At 35.7% G+C, this 20,143-nt stretch overlaps 1 protein-coding gene and 1 pseudogene across 3 annotated transcripts in view; both read left to right on the forward strand.

The window, feature by feature from the left end:
• C2CD3 (C2 domain containing 3 centriole elongation regulator) overlaps positions 1-20,143 on the forward strand; it is a 114,242-nt gene that overhangs the window by 22,554 nt on the left and 71,545 nt on the right. For all 3 annotated transcript variants that reach the window (XM_074335778.2, XM_019744374.3, XM_088791577.1), the window contains exons 8-12: positions 8,493-8,640; positions 12,335-12,486; positions 13,066-13,275; positions 13,746-13,858; positions 18,167-18,285. In XM_074335778.2, the coding sequence (XP_074191879.2) occupies positions 8,493-8,640; positions 12,335-12,486; positions 13,066-13,275; positions 13,746-13,858; positions 18,167-18,285 (742 nt within the window). The remainder of the gene's footprint in view (positions 1-8,492; positions 8,641-12,334; positions 12,487-13,065; positions 13,276-13,745; positions 13,859-18,166; positions 18,286-20,143) is intronic.
• LOC109454061 (mitotic spindle assembly checkpoint protein MAD2A pseudogene) lies at positions 778-1,488 on the forward strand (annotated as a pseudogene).

The following is a 20,143-nucleotide window of genomic DNA, read 5'->3' on the forward strand; positions in this document are numbered from 1 at the left end:
AAAAAAATAGGATTCACACTTTCCTATTTTTAAACTTACTACAAAGCAACAATAATCAAGTCAGTTTGATCCTGGCATAAGAGCAGACATCTAAATCATGGAATAATTTAAAAAATGAACCCATGTGTCTATGGTCAACTGAAACTCAACAAGGATTTCAAGACCATTCAATAAATAGTCTTTTCAACAAATGGTGCTGGGACAACTGGCTAGCCACACATGAAAAAATGAAGTTGGACCCTTACCTCGAACCATGTACAAAAATTAACTCAAAAAGGATCCAATAGCTAAACAAAAGAACTGAAACTATAAAACTCTTAGAAGAAAACGTAGAGGTAAATCTTTATGACCTTAGAGCTGGGGAAGGATTTTTACTTATGACACCAAAAGCACAAGCAACAAGAAAAATAATCTAGACTTAAAGTTAAAAATGTTTGTGCTTCAAAGGAAGTATTAAGAAAATGAAGAGATGATGACAGAATGGGAAAAAATAATTATAAATATTGTGTCTGATAAAGAACTTACACCTTAGAATATATAGAGAACCCATGCATCTTAATAATTAAGAGACAGATAATCCAATTAAAAATATGAGCAAAGGATCTAAATAGATACTTCTAAATAGATAGTCAAAGGCCTAATATGCACATGAAAGATGTCAACACCATTAGTTATCCGGGAAATGCAAATCAAAACTATAATGAGAGGTGGGAGCTGCTATGGAGCCCTGCCGTGGCCGTCTGCGAGTCGGCACACACCACGTCTGTGGGCCTGGCCATGGTGCTGTAGCTCTCTTGGGAGCAAGGCATCACCCTACACAGGAGCGCCGAAATCCTGGCAGAGTTCTTGTCATTTGGCATCAGTAGCATTTTATATCAGCATGGCATATATCCATCTGAAAAGTTTAGTCGGGTGGAAAAATATGGACTCACCTTGCTTGTAACTACTGATCCTGAGCTCTTGAATACTTAAATAATGTGGTGGACAGCTACAAGATTGGTTATATAAATGTTCAATTCAGAAACTGGTGGTAGTCATCTCAAATACTGGAAGTCGCGAGGTCCTTGAAAGATGGCAATTTGATACTGAGTGTGACAAGACTGCCAAAGAGGACAGTAGACCCAGAGAAAAGTCTCAGAAAGCTATTCAGGATGAAATCTATTCAGTGATCAGATAGATCACAGCTACAGTGACATTTCTGCCACTGTTGGAAGTTTCTTGTTCATTTGAGCTACTGATTTATACAGACAAAGATTTGGTTTTACCTGAAACATGGGAAAAGTCGGGTCACAGTTCATTTCCAACTCTGAGCAAGTCCATCTTCGCCAATTCACTACTATAAATCACAAAGTAAATAGCATAGTGGCCTACAAAATCCTTGTCAGTGACTGAAGATGAGATGAGAACAATAATGTAATTCTCAAATGTGCTTTTCCTGAAACCAACTCAATTGTAGTTCATATGTTTTATTTCACTGGTTAATTTTTAGATGGGAAAAATTTAACATACTTTACTGAATTGTGCATAATTGTCCCATTTTTTTGGTACCTGTTTGACTTTCCATAGGGTTAACATAATTTTTTGCACTCTGTTCAAAAGAGAACTAACAGATTACATCAGCACTGTAACGTCAGTTCCTTTGAAGGTGGTAATTGTAGATGGAAAAACTTTTCCTATAAAGCTAAATGCCGTCCTGAATCAGACCTTTCAGTCAAGTAGCTTGACTCAGAATATAGTTAGGGAGATACTTAAATATGAAAAACAGCAAAAGAAATCTGAATATTGAGAATCTTTGTTTAGATCCTAAAGTAACTGATAATCCATAAATAACAAAATATTGCTATTAGGTCTTTTTGCCATTTATTTCATTTGTATAGTTTTCATATTGAAAAAAATTTCCAATTATTTGATTTTAATTTATATAATTTACACTAACAAAGCTATTGGTATTTCTACTATTTAAATTCCAGTGATACAAAACTCTTAAAAATGTCTTTGTGTTTTATAAAACCAAGCTTTAAATGATGATAATTAAAGTTAAATGTATGTTTGTTTGCTTTTTACAAGAAAGAAACAATGAAATTTATACCCACTAAGGTTGCTAGAACCAAAAAGTCAGATAATAAGTGTTGAAGAGGATGTGGAGAATTTGGAACCCTCATGCATTGCTGGTAGCAGGTAAAATGGTACAGATACTTTGTAAGATAGTCTGTCAGTTCCTCAAACTATTATACATAGAATTACCATATGACCCAGCAATTCAACTCCTAGGTATAAACCCAAGGGAAGTAAAAACATAAGGTCACACAAAAACATCTACATGAATTTCCATAGCAACATTATTCTTGATAGTCAAAAATGTACATCAGTTGATGAATGGATTTTAAAAAAGTGGTATATCCATAAAATGAAGTATTATTTGGCCATAAAAGGAGTAAAGGACTTATAATACACTGTAGTATGGATGAACCTTGAAAACATCATGCTAAATTAAAGAAGCCACTCACAAAAGAGTACATATTTTATGAGTCCATTTGTATGAAACACACAAAATAGGCAAATCTATAGAGAAAGAAAGTAGATTAGTGATTCCTTAGGGCTGGGTGTGATAGGAGTAAATCGTGATAGCTAAAGAACATAGAGTTTATTTTTGAGGTGATGAAAATGTTCTAAAATTGATTGTGGTGATGGTTGGTATTTGTAAATATATTAAAAAATGTTAAATTGCTCACTTTAAATGGATGAATTGTATGTAATGTGGAGTATGGCTAAATAAACAAGGTCAGGAATCTAGTACAGTGAATGAAAACAGATACACCAAGATACAGAATCGTGAATTTTCAAAATACTAGGTATAAAGAGACAATCTTAAAAGTCTCTAGAAAGGAAAAACAAACAAAAAAAGTAGTATGTACAGTGTCAAATATTGGAATGACAGCAGACATTCCAGAGAGTTGACCAACATGTTGACAGAGGAGACTTCTCAGCGCTTCTCCTCTTATGGATGCACCAAATGTACAGCTACACACAGAACAGTGCCTCTGAAAGACAGATAGAAAGTAAATGAGCAACTTCTACACGTCAGACAAATGAGAAAATACCATCGAAAATGGTAGGAAAGGCTAAGACACACTCTTGCCATAAACCCCACCCTACACCAGTGCCATGCAGTCAGAAGAGAACCCTCAACTCCTAGCTTCTCCTTAAACAAAGGATTTGGACTTCACATCTAGTACCCCAACTGTTAAGACTCCTACCATAGACAGATGCACTCCCAAAACACCTAGCTCTAACAGCCAATGGGGCTTTTGTCCACAGGACTCAAAATGTATAGCAAACAAAGAAGTAATTCTTAACAGGCATATCACTGCTGACCATGATGCCTGATACTAAAGCCAGACAAGGACACTGTAAGGAAAGAAGATGCAGGCCAATATCCCTGAAGAATATACATGCAAAAATCCTCAACAAAATATTAGCAAATCAAAATCAGCAATACATTAAAAGGATTACACATGATCAAGTGGAATTTATTCCAGGGATGCAAGAATAGTTCAACATCTGCACATCAATAGATGTGATACACCATAGTAATTAAATGAAGGATAAAAATCACATAATCTCAATAGATGCTGAAAAAGTTTGACAAAATTCAACATCTATTCATGATAAAACCTCTCAACAAACTGAATGTAGAGAGAATGTATCTCAACAAAGGTCATATATGACCAGCCACAGCTAACATCATATTCAATAATGACATGCCGAAAGCTCTTCTAAGATCAGGAACAAAACAGATTCCCACTTGCACCACTTTTATCCAACATAGTACTGGGAGTCCTAGCCAGAGCAGTTAGGCAAGAAAAAAAACAACGAAAAGGCATCCAAATTGGAAAGGAAAAAGTAAAATTGTCACTATTTGCAGAGGACATGATCTTATATATAGAAAACCCTGAAGTCTCCACCCAAAAACTGTAAGAACTAAAACAAGTTGTGTAAAATTGCAGGATACAAAATCAATAGACAAAAATCAGTTGTGTTTCTATACACTAACAACAAACTACCAGAAAGAGAAATTAAGAAAACAATCGATTTATAGTGGCATCAAAAAGAATAAAATACTTAGGTGTAAGTTTAACCAAGGAAGTGAAAGATCTACACAATGAAAACTATAAGACATTCATGAAAGAAAGAGGACACAAATAAATGGAAAGATACTCCATACTCATGGATTGGAAGAATTAGTATTTTTAAAATGTCCATACTACCCGAAGTGATTTTTAGTTTCAGTGCAATCACTATCAAAATTTCAATGGCTTCCTTTGCAGAAATAGAAAAAAACCTAAAATTTGTATGGAACCACAAACCACCCTAACTAGCTAAACAGTCTTGAGAAAGAACAAAGCTGGAGGCATCACACTTCCTGGTTTCAAACTATGTTGTAAAGCTCTAGTAATCAATACAGTATGGTATTGACCTAAAAACAGACACATAGATGAATGGAACAGAATAGAGAGCCCAGAAATAAATCCATGCATATATGATCAATTAGTTTTCAACAAAGGAGCCAAGAATACTCAACGGAGAAAGAATGGTCTCTTCAATAAATGGCGTTGGGAAAACTGGACAGCCACATGCAAAAGAATGAAACTGGACCACTATCTTACACTATACACAAAAATCAACTCAAAAATGTCTTAAAGGCTGGAACATTTGACCTGAAACCATAAAACTCCTAGATAAAAACAGGGTGTAAGCTCTTTGACATTGGTCTTAATAATTCTTTGCATTTAACACCAAAAGCAAAGGCAACAAAAACAAAAATAAACAGGTGGGGACTACTTGAAACTTTAGTTTCTGCACAGTAAGAAATGCCATCGACTAAATGCAAAGGCAACCTTTGGAATGATAGAAAATATTCGAAACCATGTATTTGATATGGGGTTAATATTCATACAACTCAATAGGAAAAAAATAAAAATCAAATAGCTTCATTTACAAAAGGGCAAAGGATCTAAATAGACATTTTCCAAAGAAGACAGATGGCCAACAGAACAGGTACATGAAAAGGTGCTCAACATCACTAATCATCAGAGAAATGCAAATCAAAACCACAATGAGAAATCATCTCACACCTGTTAGGATATCTACTATATGATCAAAAGAGAAGAGATAAATGCTGGTGAGGATTTGGAGAAAAGAGAGCCCTTGTACAGTGTTGGTGGAAAGGTAAACTGATATAGCCACTATGGAAAAAAGTATGGAGGTTCCTCAAGAAATTAAAAAATAGAACTACTGTATGATCCAGCAATCCTACTCTGGGTATATATCCAAAGGAAATGAAATCATTACCTTGAAGCGGTATCTGTGCTCCCATGTTCGTTGCAACATTATTCACAATAGCCAAGGTATGGAAGCAACCTCAAGTGGTTGTCAGTGGATAAATGGATCAAGAAAAAGGTGTGTGTGTGTGTGTGTGTGTGTGTGTGTGTGTGTGTGTGTAATGGATTTTTATTCAGCCTTTAAAAAAGAAGGAAATCCTGTCATTTGTGACAACATGGATGAACCTGAGGACATTATGGTAAGTGAAATAAGTCAGACAAAGAAAGACGAACACCTTATGGTATCAGTTATATGTGGAATTAAAAATAAAGTCAAATTCATAGAAACAGAGAGTAGGAAAATAGTTTCTGGTGGGTGGGAGAAATAGAGGCTGGTAAAATGGTATAAACTTTTAGTTAGAAGGTGAATAAGGTCTGAGGATCTAATGTATAGCGTGGTGACTAGTTGATAACACTGTATTGTATAATTGAAATTTGCTAAGAGAGTAGAACTTAAATGTTCTCACACAAAAAAAAGTGAGATGATGGATGTTTTAATTCAATGGCGAGAATCGTTTCATAGCGTATATATATAAAATCACATTGTACATGTTTAATATTTTATAATTTTATTTGTCAATTATACCTTAATAAAGCTGGAAACGAAAAAAGACTTTTCTACCTGCTCTATGGATGACAATGGAGAGATGCTTTCAGAATTCTGAAAATTCTAAATTTTCAACCTCAAATTCCATTCCCAAACTATCAAGCGTGAGGGTAAAAATATCTAGGTGTCCAAAGTCTCAAATTTACCTCTCTCACACTATACCTCAGGAAAGCACAGAATGATATTTTCTATCACAAAGAGAGTATAGGAAGAAAGCATAAGACATGGAGTCCAGGAAGCAGGGGATGTAACACAGAAGAAAGAGAAAAGGAGGTTTAGGATCTGTGTCGTATTTGCAGAACAAACACTCCTTACAGGAGCTGGACAGGGATATTTCTAAGGAGGGAAGAGCGGGTGGAGACACATTTTCCTCGTGTTTGACCAAATCAAGAGGAAATTTTCATAGGAGAGTTAAATAATGAAATAGTAATAGGCACATGGAAAACTAAGTAGATGAAAATTCAGGCAGTTATTAAAATGAGGAAAACTAGAAGTTGTATAAGAAAATGTAAAAAATTATACTTGCCTCTGATACAATGTTAACCCTAAAGATTGATAACAAAAAATTGTCATATAACTAAATCGAGAAGATGGGTAAAAGGGAAATCTGTCCAAGAGTAGTAGTATAAGAGAGTGGATTTTTCATTTTTTGTAATAGGAAGTCCGTAAATTATTTAGAAAAATGAAAAATAAGAGCAGTATATATGTGTTACTTGGAAATATGACGGTAAATACCAGAAGGGTGTTGAAAGTGATTAGCTCTGTGGCAGGCAGCGACTATTTTTTATTGTGTTTTATAATCCTATTTTATTTTTAAAGTAGGTACATGTACTCTTTGATTTAAAAATGTTTGAGAAGAAAAGGAAGAGGACAGTGCTGAGTGGGCGAGTGGGCTTGTCGTGTTACCAAAGAATAGAGCCCACCCCTCCTTTGGTCCCACTCTCGTGTCTTCTGCCCTCCCGATTGCACAGGAGCCCCAGGCCTCTAGCCCATGCAGAATAGCTCTGACCCCTCCCAATTTCTGGTGTTAGTATGTCCAAATTGTGCATGGAGGGAAATGGCATGCCCTTTTAATATGTCAGAGACAATAGAATAAATTCAAAGAAATGTTCATTTGAAAACAAGATAAAAAGTAGAGGACTGGATACTGAACCGTGGAGATCTTGGTAACTTTAAGGGTGTGCATGGCTGGGGGGAAACAGCAAGCAGCTGAGTCGCAGGTTGGGGGGACCTTAAGTGGCAAGCGAGAGTTATATAGAATACCAAGAAATAGAGCTGCAAAAAGGCTCAGCTCTCAAACTGCAGAGAAGCCGTGTGGATTGGGAAGTCACTGGTTGGGTTTTGGCAGTCAGGAAGTTGTTCTGACTTTAGAGAGATTTCACTATAGGGCGGTGTGGTTCTCAACGTGGGGACAGTTCTCTCCTATCCCCCTCTGCATGGGGCATTTGGTAATGTCTGGAGACATTTGGGGTTGTCCGAAGTGGGGAAGTGCTACTGGCATCTAGTGAGGAGAGTCCGGGGATCCAAAATGCACAGGATAGCTCCCAATGACAAAGAATAATCTGACCCAACATGTTAGTACTGCTGAGATTGAGAAGCCCTGCTGCAGATTAAGGAACGGTGAGGAAAGGATCATTTATTGAGCATCTGTTCCAAGAAATGGAAGAACATGATCTAATTTGAAGGTAGTTCTTCTGTGCTATTTTCTTGAGAAATTAAAGAAGGGAAAAGTATAGCAGCTAGCTTGAAAGGGAAGCAAAGTTGGAAGAATAATTGAAATGCTTAGCACAGCATCTGGCACATATTAAGTATTTAATAAATACTGCTTTCATTATTGATAACATGTTTATTAAGAATTCAGTAAGTTCGTTAACAGATGTTCATTAAGTGCCAGTTAACTATAGGAGAAAAAAAAAGAGAAATATACACATACTTGTATGTTTATCTTCCTTATTAGTTTATAAACCCTAACTAGGGTGTCTGTTTTATTCACTTCTGTATCTTACATACAACTAATCTTGCTGTAATTAACCTTTAATACACGTATTTTTGCTTAATGGAAGAAGGCATATTTATGAATTAGCCATTCTTCACAAAAACAACATACAACATTTAACTCATTGAATTATAGTTAATTCTTTTTTTCTTTCTGCTAGACCAGAAGCAACACAAGAGTAGAGCTAGTTAGCCTAGCCATCTCTGTATCCTTCAGGACCTAACACCATGCCTGGCACATAATAGGTACCCAGTCAGTGTTTGTTAAATACATGAATGAGATCACAATCAGTGTCAGTAGTGTATTTTTTGAATACTAGCTGTTGGCATCCCAGAGGAGGGGGAATATAATATGAAAATATTTATCAGATAGTCTTCTCTTTAATGTGAGTCTTCTGTTTAATATATTTTCTTCCATGTTTACAACTTTAGAAAGTTTTCACTAAAAAGAAAAGTTCAGCTGAAACTTCTTTTAAAGTCCTTCTGCTCTGTGTTTCTTATCTCTGCAGTGCTGAATTATCCCAAGGTCATTACTGGGATGGGCTAGGTTCTCCTCCAGATTCTCCATCTCCTGGGAGTGATGTGTATTGCAGCAGTGAGCTGAATGACCCTCAGTATGACCAGAGTCTCCTGGAGAACTTGTTTTACACGGCACCTGTAAGTCATTGAATCTAAAGCTTTGGGAATTGGAGAACACGAGTATTAATAATATTAGTAGGTGCCAGCATGTTACCACTTGCCAGATAGAGAACTATCCATTTTACATACTTGATTTAATTATAATGACAACCTGATGAGGAAAGTATTATCCTCATTTTATAGATGAGGAGACAGGTCTAGTAAAGAGTAAGTATTTTGTCCAAGGACACATAAGTTTTAGAGCCAGGATTCAAATTCAAGTTTACCTGAGTGCAAAGCCTATGATCTTAACATAATATTAATATGTGGCTTCTTTAGTGCTCCTGTAAGGAAGAGCTAATGCAGGTATACCCCTCAGAACCACCCTTGACAGGTATCTTTTCAAAATATTCCATAAATACCTCTACTCACAGGTGACAAATGCCTCTATTGACCCTAAGACATTGTCTTTTTAGGCAGTTCTAGCATTTTCAAAGTTCTTTTTTATATCAAGCCATATGTTCTATTCTTGGTTTAGCATGTCCTAAGGTCTATACATAAGTCCAATCCCTGTTCCACACAAGTCATCATTTTTATTTGTTGTGAACATTGCTGTCATACTCCTGAGTTTCCTTTCCTCCAGGTCGGAAAAGATAACTGAAATGCAAGGTGGTTTATTGTTGTTTGTTTGCTTTTTGTTTATTTGTTTTGTTTTTTTTAGGCAAGGTGGTTTATACCAGCTCAGTGGTAAGACAGTAACAGCTACCAGTGTTCAGATGAAGCAGGGCAAATTTTCACATGTGATTGTCAGGAAAGAGCAACATGAGGAATAAAGGGTTTTAACTGAGACTTGAAAAATGGAGTTTAGAGAGATAGAGAAAGGATATGCAAAGGAAATGAAAAGAATGACCTACTAGAGAAGCAGTCTGTGCACTGCAAGGTCTCTAATTTCTGGATGAGAATTTGTGTGGAAAAGAAGTCGTTAATCAGGCAGGCTATTGCACTGCAGCCAGTCTTTGAAAGCCTGTGAATGTCAAGTGAGCAGGAAATGACATGATCAAAATCGTATTTTCGGATTGTTAATCTGGAAATGATGTGGGGAGCTAACAGGAGAGAACAACCAGAAGCAGATAGGAAGCCACTGGATTACTGGAGGGAGGTGTGAGAGAGACAGAGCCTGAATGACCGTGGCACCAATGGGATTGGAAAGGACGTTATGAATTATTAGGATTTCATGACTTCCTACCTTAAAAATCATCACTGACACCATGTAACCTATAGGATAAAAAAGCAAGGGAACTTAGACTTATTATACATTTTCTGTGTGCCAGGCAATTTACGTTATCTGTTTATTGAGTACAGTACCAGATGTTTTAAATTCATTATTTAATTCTTTTTCTAATCCCATGAGCTAGTGTTATCTTTTTTACATATCATGAAATAAAAACTTAGAGACATTAAATACTAGTAATTAAGTGACAGAACTAGAATTCTTATCTCCCAGGTTTGCTCTGTACCCACTGGAGACTCCTGTCATACTAATTGTCGCACCTTTCCTCAAACATTCTAGCTCATTTTCTGTCGCCATATTTTTTTCTCATACTGATCCTTCTACTTTGAATGTGGAAGTGCCCTTGTACATCTGCTAAACTTCTCTTCCTTCTTTAAAAATCAACTCACCACCTCCATGAAGCAACCATCCCAGACTCCCCCAAGCCAATTTTATTGCCTGAATGTCCGCAATATCTTGCACATACATCTGTTAGAGCCCTTACCCCATATGATACAGTTCCTCATGAACACAAACAGGTCTTAATTATTTTTTGGTACCAGTACAACAAAGGCCTGATTCATATTGAGTACTCAGTGAATACTTAGTGAGTAAATGAATAAATGTATGAATGGAACAAACGAATCCCCCATGCTGTGTGAACAAATGTTTGTTGACTGGAAGAATGCAAAATTGACCGTGAGACAATGGGGAGACCAAGGAATTAAATGCTCGTGTCCTTCCCCAGGGTCAGTATTTTATGTTCTTAATATTGAATAACGTCCACAGTTTAGAAATTCAGAATTACTGCCTTGTGTTTTGGGTTCCTGCAATTCTTAGTTTTGAACACCCTCATTTGTGTTTATTATAATTTCCTTCAGGCCGTGGACCCATCTAGATTTTGATTGCATTGTCAGCAAGCATTTTTAAAGCTGCCACTTAATAAAGAAAAATAAGAGCAAAAAGCTTTGTAATTTCACCTTGAAAAAGTTGCTTCCTAGAAGGATATTCTGATCATGCTTATTAAATTATTAATTTGTTACTCTTATCACAGGTCAACACATTATACACCCTGAGGTGCTGAAAAAAGCGAGTTGGATGACTTTGGATTGACCTCCTGCATTTATATTAACAAGCTTTTTTGACTACCCTGTTTCCCCGAAAATAAGACCTAGCCGGACAATCAGTTCTAATGCGTCTTTTGGAGCAAAAATTAATATAAGACCCGGTGTTATATTATATTATATTGTATTAGACCCGGTCTTATATTATAGTAAAATAAGACCAGTCTTGTATTAATTTTTGCTCCAAAAGACGCATTAGAGCTGATTGTCCAGCTAGGTCTTGTTTTCGGGGAAACACGGTATATAACTAGTAAAATAACTATAACGCCATCTTCTCCATTTTACATTTTGTGGTAGAAAGAGCTGATCAGTCAGTTGTGATAGCTGCTTTATCTCAAAATAAAGTTAATTACAAGGGGCTTGGCCACTGGTTCCGTCATTAAGGACATTTGTGACTTATATAAACAGTTCATCTTAGTGAGATTAAAAGTAGAATGAATCATTAGTTGTATAGAGTGGTGAAAATAAGTGGAGTCTGTGCACCCATATAGTTAGGTGACGTTTTACCAGGCATTTTGCCTCCGACCTTGGTAGAAATACAGGCTTTAAAACATATGGAGATCAAAATCTGCCTTTCCTACGTACAGCTGTGAATCGAAAGCAAGCTGCCCAGCTTCTCTCCGCTTTCATTTTCTCACTTGTAAAAATTGAAATAAGGACACCACATAGAAATGTGGTGTTAGAAATACATGCAGCATTTAGCATAGTATCAGATACATAGTAAGCAGTCAATAAATAGTGGTTATTATTGAAAATTTGAAAGAAGAATCTGTTTTCACTTATTTTTTTTAAATTGAACTTGTAGATTATTTTTGTGAACTTCAGATTACAGCTGAACCTTAAACAGCAGTTTTGAACTGCGCAGATCCACTTAGCTGTGGACTTTTTTCAGTAAACACAGCCAGTTCTCCATATCTGTGGGTTCCGCATCTGTGGATTCAACATCTGTGAACTGAAAACAGTATTTTTGCATTCCCAAAAATGGATTTCCATTTGTGGATCCAAAAATATATTTTTCAACCTATAGTTGGGTGAATCTGTGGATATGAAGGGCCAACTGTAGTTAAGTTTTTGGAGAGTCAAAAGTTTTAGGTGTATTTTCAACTGTGTGTGTTGGCGGGGAGGGGTTCAGTGCCCCTAACCCTGTGTTGTTCAAGAGTCAACTGTATTTTTGTAGAACCAGGATAAACGTGGGATTAGCTCCCTGGTGTTAGTTATCTCATCAAGAAAATGGTATATATGCAGAGAATTTGACTACTTTTAGAGAAATACGTTTATTACCACTATCCCCAAAGCAGTTATATTTTAGTACCTCTCTTTTTGTTTCTTCCCCCCATAGAAATCGGATACCAGCATTAGTGATTTCTTCAGTGAAGATGATGATATTGTCCCTTCTAAAAAAATGAACCAGTCGAAAGCTCTTGCCAGATCTAAGGTTCTGGAATCAAATGATCATAAGTTGAAGAAAAGAGCAGCGGACAAGAAAAATAGGTGCGCTTCTCTACGAATGCTTGTTTAGAGGCAAAAATAAAGGAAGATTGTTTTCACAAGATCTCCTAAAGTGAAATGACCTGTGTTTACCTAACGATCAGACTGGTTAAGTGAGTTACTCTATTGCAGTCCTCAATGTACTAACATGAAAAGATAGATATGATGAAATTATTCAGGGAAAATGCAGAATTCTAGGTCGTATGTATGCTGTATTATACTTACTATGTAGAAAATGCGTAGAAGGAAAGCGAATGAAACGGAATGCACAAAAGTAACAATAGTAGTTAAAGTAGTGGGTAACTGAAGTTAAAGTCTGTATCCCTTATAGAAAACTAGTTCGGTAACATCAGTTTGCATACTTGTGTGGTGATAAGCCTTTAGATTACAAGAATGTTTTTACATTTTTTTTAGATTTCTTCCACTGTAGATTAGGACCAGAATTCTGATTAAAGCCATTTTCCAGTCCTTGAAAACTAAGATGCTTGCTGCCCTTCCTCTTTTCTCTTGCCTGTGCAATCCAGATCATTTCATTTTCGGCCTCTGTCTCCCTCCCTGTCTATCTATGTGAATTCTTTTCAGAAATTTGGTTGAACAACAGGTGGTATCAGAAACTCCAGAAGATGCCCAAGCGATGACGCTGAGTGTGGATAGACTGGCCCTTCTGGGTAGAACACATTCAGTCAGAATCATCATCGAAACAATGGGAGTTCCTCCAGATAGTCCTCAGGTGACCCCTGGCAACAAAAGCTTTCCTGGGAGACCACCTAAGCTGACAACAACAAAAAAACGGTATGTCTATTAACATGGGAAAACGAAATCTGACATTAATGGAAAGAGTCTGATAATAATAAATAAATAATTGTATAGCACTTTATGGTTTATAAAGTGCTTTCCTATGCATCCCTCCATCAACAGAAATGTATTGAATCCCCCACTAGGTCCCAAGCACTATGCTTATGTGTGTGTGAGAATAAAGTTAGGACTTCAACTCTGTTTCTATATACCTTACAGTCAGCAGGAGAGGGGCCAACATAGAAGTTTTATATTAAAAGTGCTGTGGAAGCACAAGGGAGGGAACCTTGCATTCTGCCTGGCAGGGCTAAGGAAGGCTTTGAAGAGAGGAGGTAGTTCCTCTGAGGACCTGAGGTCCTGAAAGGAGAGACTTAAAAGATATATGAGATTATCAGACAGAAAAATAGGTGTATTATTTGGTTTGTTTTTTAATCCCTTTTGTTGTTGTTTTTGTTTTGATTTTTTAGCACCTTCTTTGTGGAATATCACTTTCCTGTGGGCTTTTCCGAAAGTGGATTGGGAAAGACAACCTTGATAACCGAGGTCGTTCGACTCGCCTCCAGTAAAATTACAGATGGAAGTAAGAGAGACTGGTTTTCTGCTCCTTAGACATTTTGGCTGGGGAAGAATTTCTGAATCCCTAATTACTCCTCTTACTCTTACCGTATCATAGACTCTTAGAGACAGAAAGAATTTTGAAGTGAATCTTTTCTAATTCTTTATTTTATCAGTGAGGAAGCTAGCCCAGAGTTTCTGTGACTATCCTGATGCAAGACTACAAGGCAGTCACGTCGCTGAGAGCATGGTTCAGAACTCCATGCCCAGATCATGTTCTTTCAACTGTTGACACATTTCTTTCTTTATCAAGATATAATTCACATACCATGCAATTCACCCACTTGAAATGTGCAATTCATTGTTTTTTCATATATTCACAGGATTGTGCAACCATCACCACAATGTAATTTTAGAACATTTTCATTCCCCCTAAAGGAAATTCCATACTCATTAGCAGTCACTCCTCAATGCCCTCTTTAACCCCTAGTACTAAGCAACTCCCGGTCTCCTTTCTGTCTCTGTCAGTTTTCCCATTCTGCACATTTCACGTAAATTGAATTACATGTGATTTTTATGACTGGCTTCTTTGACCTATATTTTCAGGTTTCATCCATGTTGTGGCTATATCAGTACTTTATTCCTCTTAGGGCTGTATAATACTCCATTGTATGGCTATACCACATTTTATTTATCCATTCATCAGCTGATGGGTATTTGAGATATTTCCACTTTTTGACTATTATAGATAATGCTACTATGAACCTCTGTGTACACATTTTTGTATTGACATGTTTTCATTTCCTTTGGGTATATGCCTAACAGTGGAATTATTGGGTCATATGGTAAACTGTATGTTTTAATTTTTTTTAGAACTGCCAGACTCTTCAACAGCTGCTTCACCATTTTATATACTCATAAGTGTTTGAGTGTTCCAATTCTCTGCAGCCTCACTGGCACTTGTTATCTTCCTTTTTTTTATTCTAGCCATCCTAGTGGGTATAATGTGGTATCATTTTCATGTTCTTATTGTCCATTTGTGAATCTTCTTTGAACAAATATCTGTTTTAATCCTTCGCTCATTTTAGAACTTTTATTGGGTTGTAAGAGTTCTTTATATTATTAGTGATACAAGACTCTTATCAGATCTGCGATTTGTAAATATTTTTTCCCGTTCTATGGGTGTCCTTTCACTTTCTAAATAGTATCACATACAGCACAAAATTTTGATTTTGATGTAGTCCTTTATAACTATTTCTTTTGTTGATGTGCTTTCGGTATTATCTTTTTCCTATTTTGTTTCAAATATTTCTAATACAGGAAAGTTAAAGGGTAATACAATAAACATTTATGTTCTTGCCATCCAAAATTATAGCTGCTTTTCTAACAGATTTTGAGAATATCTTTTCCTTGATTCTGCAGTTTGATCCATCAGTGTTGAGTTTCTTCTCTGGGAGGTAGTTTGAGAAGTAAAAGATGTGATTCTAACTCTCCTGTACATTCACATAACCCTCCTATATACAGCAGAGTAACATTGGGTTTAAAATTTTTTATTTTGCTTTGTTTTGTTTGTTTATTTGGTTTTTGAACTAAATATAGTTTATTCATGTGGTTCAAAATTGCAAAGTCCCATTTTTGTAGGTAAACAATATTGTAAGTTTCTGTTACATCCTGGCTATTTTATGTATATAGAAGCAAATATGTTTATTCCTTTTTGCCCTACCTCCATTTTTATCCAAGTATTAGTATACCATATACACTGTTCTGTACCTTTTCTTTAATGTTATATTTTAGGAATTTTTTCATACTGGAACACAAAGAACTTCCTCAGTCCTATATGACTAACTACGTAATATTCTGTTGTACGGATATGGCATAACTTAAACACCCTCTATTGATCAGTGTTTAAGTTGTTTTTAATATTTTGCTGTTCAAAACACTGCTTCAATGAATAAATAATGCATTATTTCTCACTCAGTGTGAGTATATCCAGCACAAACATTAAAGATGCTTATTTACTCTTAAAAACAGCACCTACAGTACTTTAATATACTCTTTTATTAGAATACATTATTTTACTTTCCTCATCGCTAAGGAAGAATTAGGGCATTTAAAATTGTTTGTGTTTATTTCCTGGCTTTATGTTTAAATTATCGATAGCAAAAGAAGCTGCTCTGGAGGTTTGTTTAGAACATTTGAGAATGTTTATTTCATCCTGTTGGCTAAAGTAAATATGTTAGGAGCTTTACTTCAGTTAAACTGTTTTTATCAAATCCCATATGCAAAGAAAAATGTTGACTTTTCTCAGGTCTTCCCCAGCTACCTCCTCCTACCTATATGACAGTTAATGAGTTTCTTAAAACTTCTCTGAGCCTCAGTTTCCCCATCTGTAAAATTGAGATATAGCAACGATACGCACGAGTTTCAGTTAACATAGCACCTACAAAACAACGACTGCCTTTGTTACACAAGGGAATTTTTGGATAGTCAAATGGGATAATAAATATAAAAGCAGTAAACTTGAAAATAGTATGCAACTAATTGTAGGTCACATTTATTGGGAATTAAATCATGTACCAGGAACTTTACTCAGTGTTTTACACACATTAATCATTTACTCCTTAAATTAAAACACACACACAGATGAGGAAAGAGGAAACCGAGGCAGTAGTCAATTAAATAGCTTGTCTAAGATAATACAGCTGGTTTATGGTAGAGCTAGAATTTGAGCCTAGAACTTTTTTTATTCCAAACCCAATGCTCTTAATCCATTTTGCTTATCACGCATTATTGGCCACCTTGGTTGAGTTCCCCCCATGTCTTTCTAAGGACGATAATATGGGAAGCGTGGAATAAGCATCAACCTGGGAATTGGAAGACGGTTCTAGTTCTCATTATGCCACACACTAATTGTGTGGCTTTAGACAAAATCACTTTTCATCTGTGGGCCTCTCTTAATAATAGTATGGACTGGACTAGGTATTTTCTGGATTCCTTCCAACTTAAAAAACAAAAAATTTCCAGAATATTGTTACCAGTTTGTTTACATGAACTTTCTCTTCTATTGCCATAACTCACTTTTAGTGTGTGTGTGTGGCGGGGGGTGGGATTTGGTGGGGAGGAACATGAGCTTAAGAAACAGAGAATTATGTAGGAAATATGGTAATATAGTGCAAAAATGTACCTAGGTGGTGAGGAGAAATATGAATGGCGCCAGATTGAAACAGATTTCTGTCTGTATACAAAGGATTTTTTAGTGTCCCAAGTGCTTTATCATCTATTACCTCAGTCAGACCTCCCCGCACAGTGATGAGGTGTAGGTGCTACTTCCTTTGATAGGATAAGCAGGTAAGCTGTTGTAGCAGGTGTGGGCTTCCTGGGCCCAGACCTTGTGTTCACAGTTCCTGTGTGTGGATCCAGATAGCAAGAGCCACATCCTGTCTGTGAGTACTAAAAGAAGTAAACAAAGTCAAGAATTAAGATGGCAAAGAGAAGCAGATCAGTAGGTCAAAATGAACAGTTTGAATGAATACTAACGATAGTGGATTCTCTCTGTAACTGGGTCTTTTGTGAGGGTTCTTCAGATCCATTTTAAGGGTCTAGAAGTGAATGGACTGGAAGATCATTGTACAGGTGATAATTTGTGACTGAGGTGGTCACTAGTAAGTAACAGAACTTTCAACAAAGGATTCAAGTGCCAAATTCCTTTTTTTAAAATTGTTAAAAACCCATAGCAGTGAGCAGACTCAAATACTACCATCACTTTGTCCCGTTCACACTTGCTATTACAGCAAAAACCCCTTCCTTTTCATCCAAGAGACAGGCTCTGCACCGCCTAACACTGCTGACATCAGTACTTGGAACCTTGTCTGATTGTGAGTCCCAAGTCTTTAGCTAGAAGATAAAATCATTTGCATTATTATAGCTTTTGATTCAGTTATTTCTTCTCTTCATTTACCTTCATTGTCCCCCGATTCAGCTAGCTCCCTTCATTTGTTACACTGCCTATGAACTTGTCTTGTGAAAACAGTTGAGTCGTATTACCTGACACCCAGTGAAATGTATGGTATCTCTACACATCTGGTGCTCATATGCTTGTCATTCATTTCTCATAGCAAAGCAGTGCAACATAACACTGCTTTTCTTCTTTGTATTATAGCCAGGGTTTGCTCTTTGTCTTTGCTTCTTCAGTCCCTACAGCGCTAACACTTCTGTGAAGTAACACTGATTTAAGTTAGATTTGAATGAGAGGAGAGTGGTGTCAAAGCATGCATTGATGACGGCTTTACTTGGGTATCATGACATGTGCTTATGTGTCTGGTTCTCCTTACAGTGGTGAAATTCCAGCAGAGATTTGTGTTTCCAGTACAGTTTGGTGGCCCAATGATAGAACACTGGTGGAATTCCAACCTCATTTTCCAAATTTATGCAAAGAAAACCCCACAGAAAAAGGTACTTCAAATGATTTTGACCTTTGCCTTACCGTTTATACCAGGGATTTGGAACATACTTAAAATTATGTTTCTACCTAAACTAGGAATTTCTCTAGGCTAAAAAAAACACTAATGCTTATAATTATTTGTTATTTTTATTATTTATTATTATTATTATAATCTCTGTTATAGACCAGATATTATGGTCTGTTTGCTGTTTGTTATAGACTGAATATGCTAAAGGCTTTACATGAATACACTGTCAAATTGAATCATTACCACGACTATGAATTAGGGACATTATCTTCATTTTACAGGTGAAAAAACTGAGATTAAGTGAAGTAACTTGTCTAATGTCACCCAGCCTAATAAAAGACAAAGCCAGGACTCCATCCCAAGTATTTTGACTTTAGATCCTAAGTTCTTAATGTCTTTACAGTGCTACCTAACATGGAGAGTTGAATATTTGGATTGATGTAGGCCGTTAGCCTTAATTTGAGGTTCTACTTTTTTTTTAAAGCAAAATACATAAGGTAGGTAGGTATCCAGCCCATGCCTAGAATAATATAATGAGAGCAGCAGTTTTGAGCAGCTGATTCCAACATTATAAAATCCATTTGTAACTAGTACAACATAAATCAGTAAACTATATCATGAGCAGTTTTTACTTTTTCAGTAAAAGAGTAGCTTTTGTAACCTTTGACCTCTTTGGTGTGGATAGCATGAGAAATGCATCTTGTTTTCTTTTTGTTTGTTTGTCTCAGAGGCTATAAATACCACCAGTTCTTTTTGGAAAATACAGCAAGATCAGCAGAGAAAGAAAAACATATAATTCCACAACCTTAAGATAACCTCTATAAACGTTTCAGTATATTTACATTGAATCACCTAGTTAATGGCTTTTTTTCTAATTATAAAAGAATTATACTTTTTTTATAGAAAGCTTTAAAATATTTTTAAAGAGCAAAACTCACCTACTCACTTCTATATAATCCCATCACCAAGAAATAACTATTGTTAATATTTGTGTGTCTCCTTTATCTTTTTTAAATGAATATATTATATATGTAAATCTTAGTGTTCAGATAATTTTGTCTGTGATTTTTATCCTGCTTTTTTTATTTAACATTGTCTTGAGGGTTTTTGTTCACTCTTTCCAAAAATATATATTTAATCTTTTCCACATCACTACAAATATTTGAAGGTTTACTATATATATAATTTAATATCCTTTTTTTGCCAAACATTACAACAAATACTGTTTATATTAATTCAAACTTTTAGTAAACATCATTTTAATGGCTACATATTATTTCATTGTAGGAATGTGCTATAATTAATAATTTCTGACTATTGAGCATCTAGTTATTTCTCATTAATTTTTTAAATATGCTTATTTGTGTATAAGCTTTTGATATATTGTTTATTGTTTCTTTATTATAAATTCCAAGAAGTGAAATTACTAGGTCAAAGAATATGAATGAATATTTAAAGCTTTTTATATTTATTGCCAAATTTGCTGCCCAAATGTATGTAGCCAGTTTATATTGCCAGCTCTAGGCATATGACAGTCTGTGCTTCTCCATAATCTTGATAGCATCAGGGATAATTTTACTAGCTTTAATAGCAAAATTTTATATCATCTTAATTTCATTTTATATTTTTAAGAATGAAGATGAACGTTTTTCATAGAAAAACTAACTCTTAAAAATAGAAAAAGATAATCTTCCAACTTATTTGTGACTCTTGAAATGTTCTGTAATCTTCCACAGAGTAGTGAAACCCAGAAGGGGCACCAAAATATGGCAGAATATGGGCTCCTACTTATAGTTGCCTCCGTCAAATAATTAAGCTATTTACTTATTAAAGCATGGGTT

Source organism: Rhinolophus sinicus, chromosome 14 (assembly GCF_057876585.1).
Source record: "Rhinolophus sinicus isolate RSI-liver-muscle chromosome 14, RSI-T2T, whole genome shotgun sequence".
Lineage (NCBI taxonomy): Eukaryota > Metazoa > Chordata > Mammalia > Chiroptera > Rhinolophidae > Rhinolophus > Rhinolophus sinicus.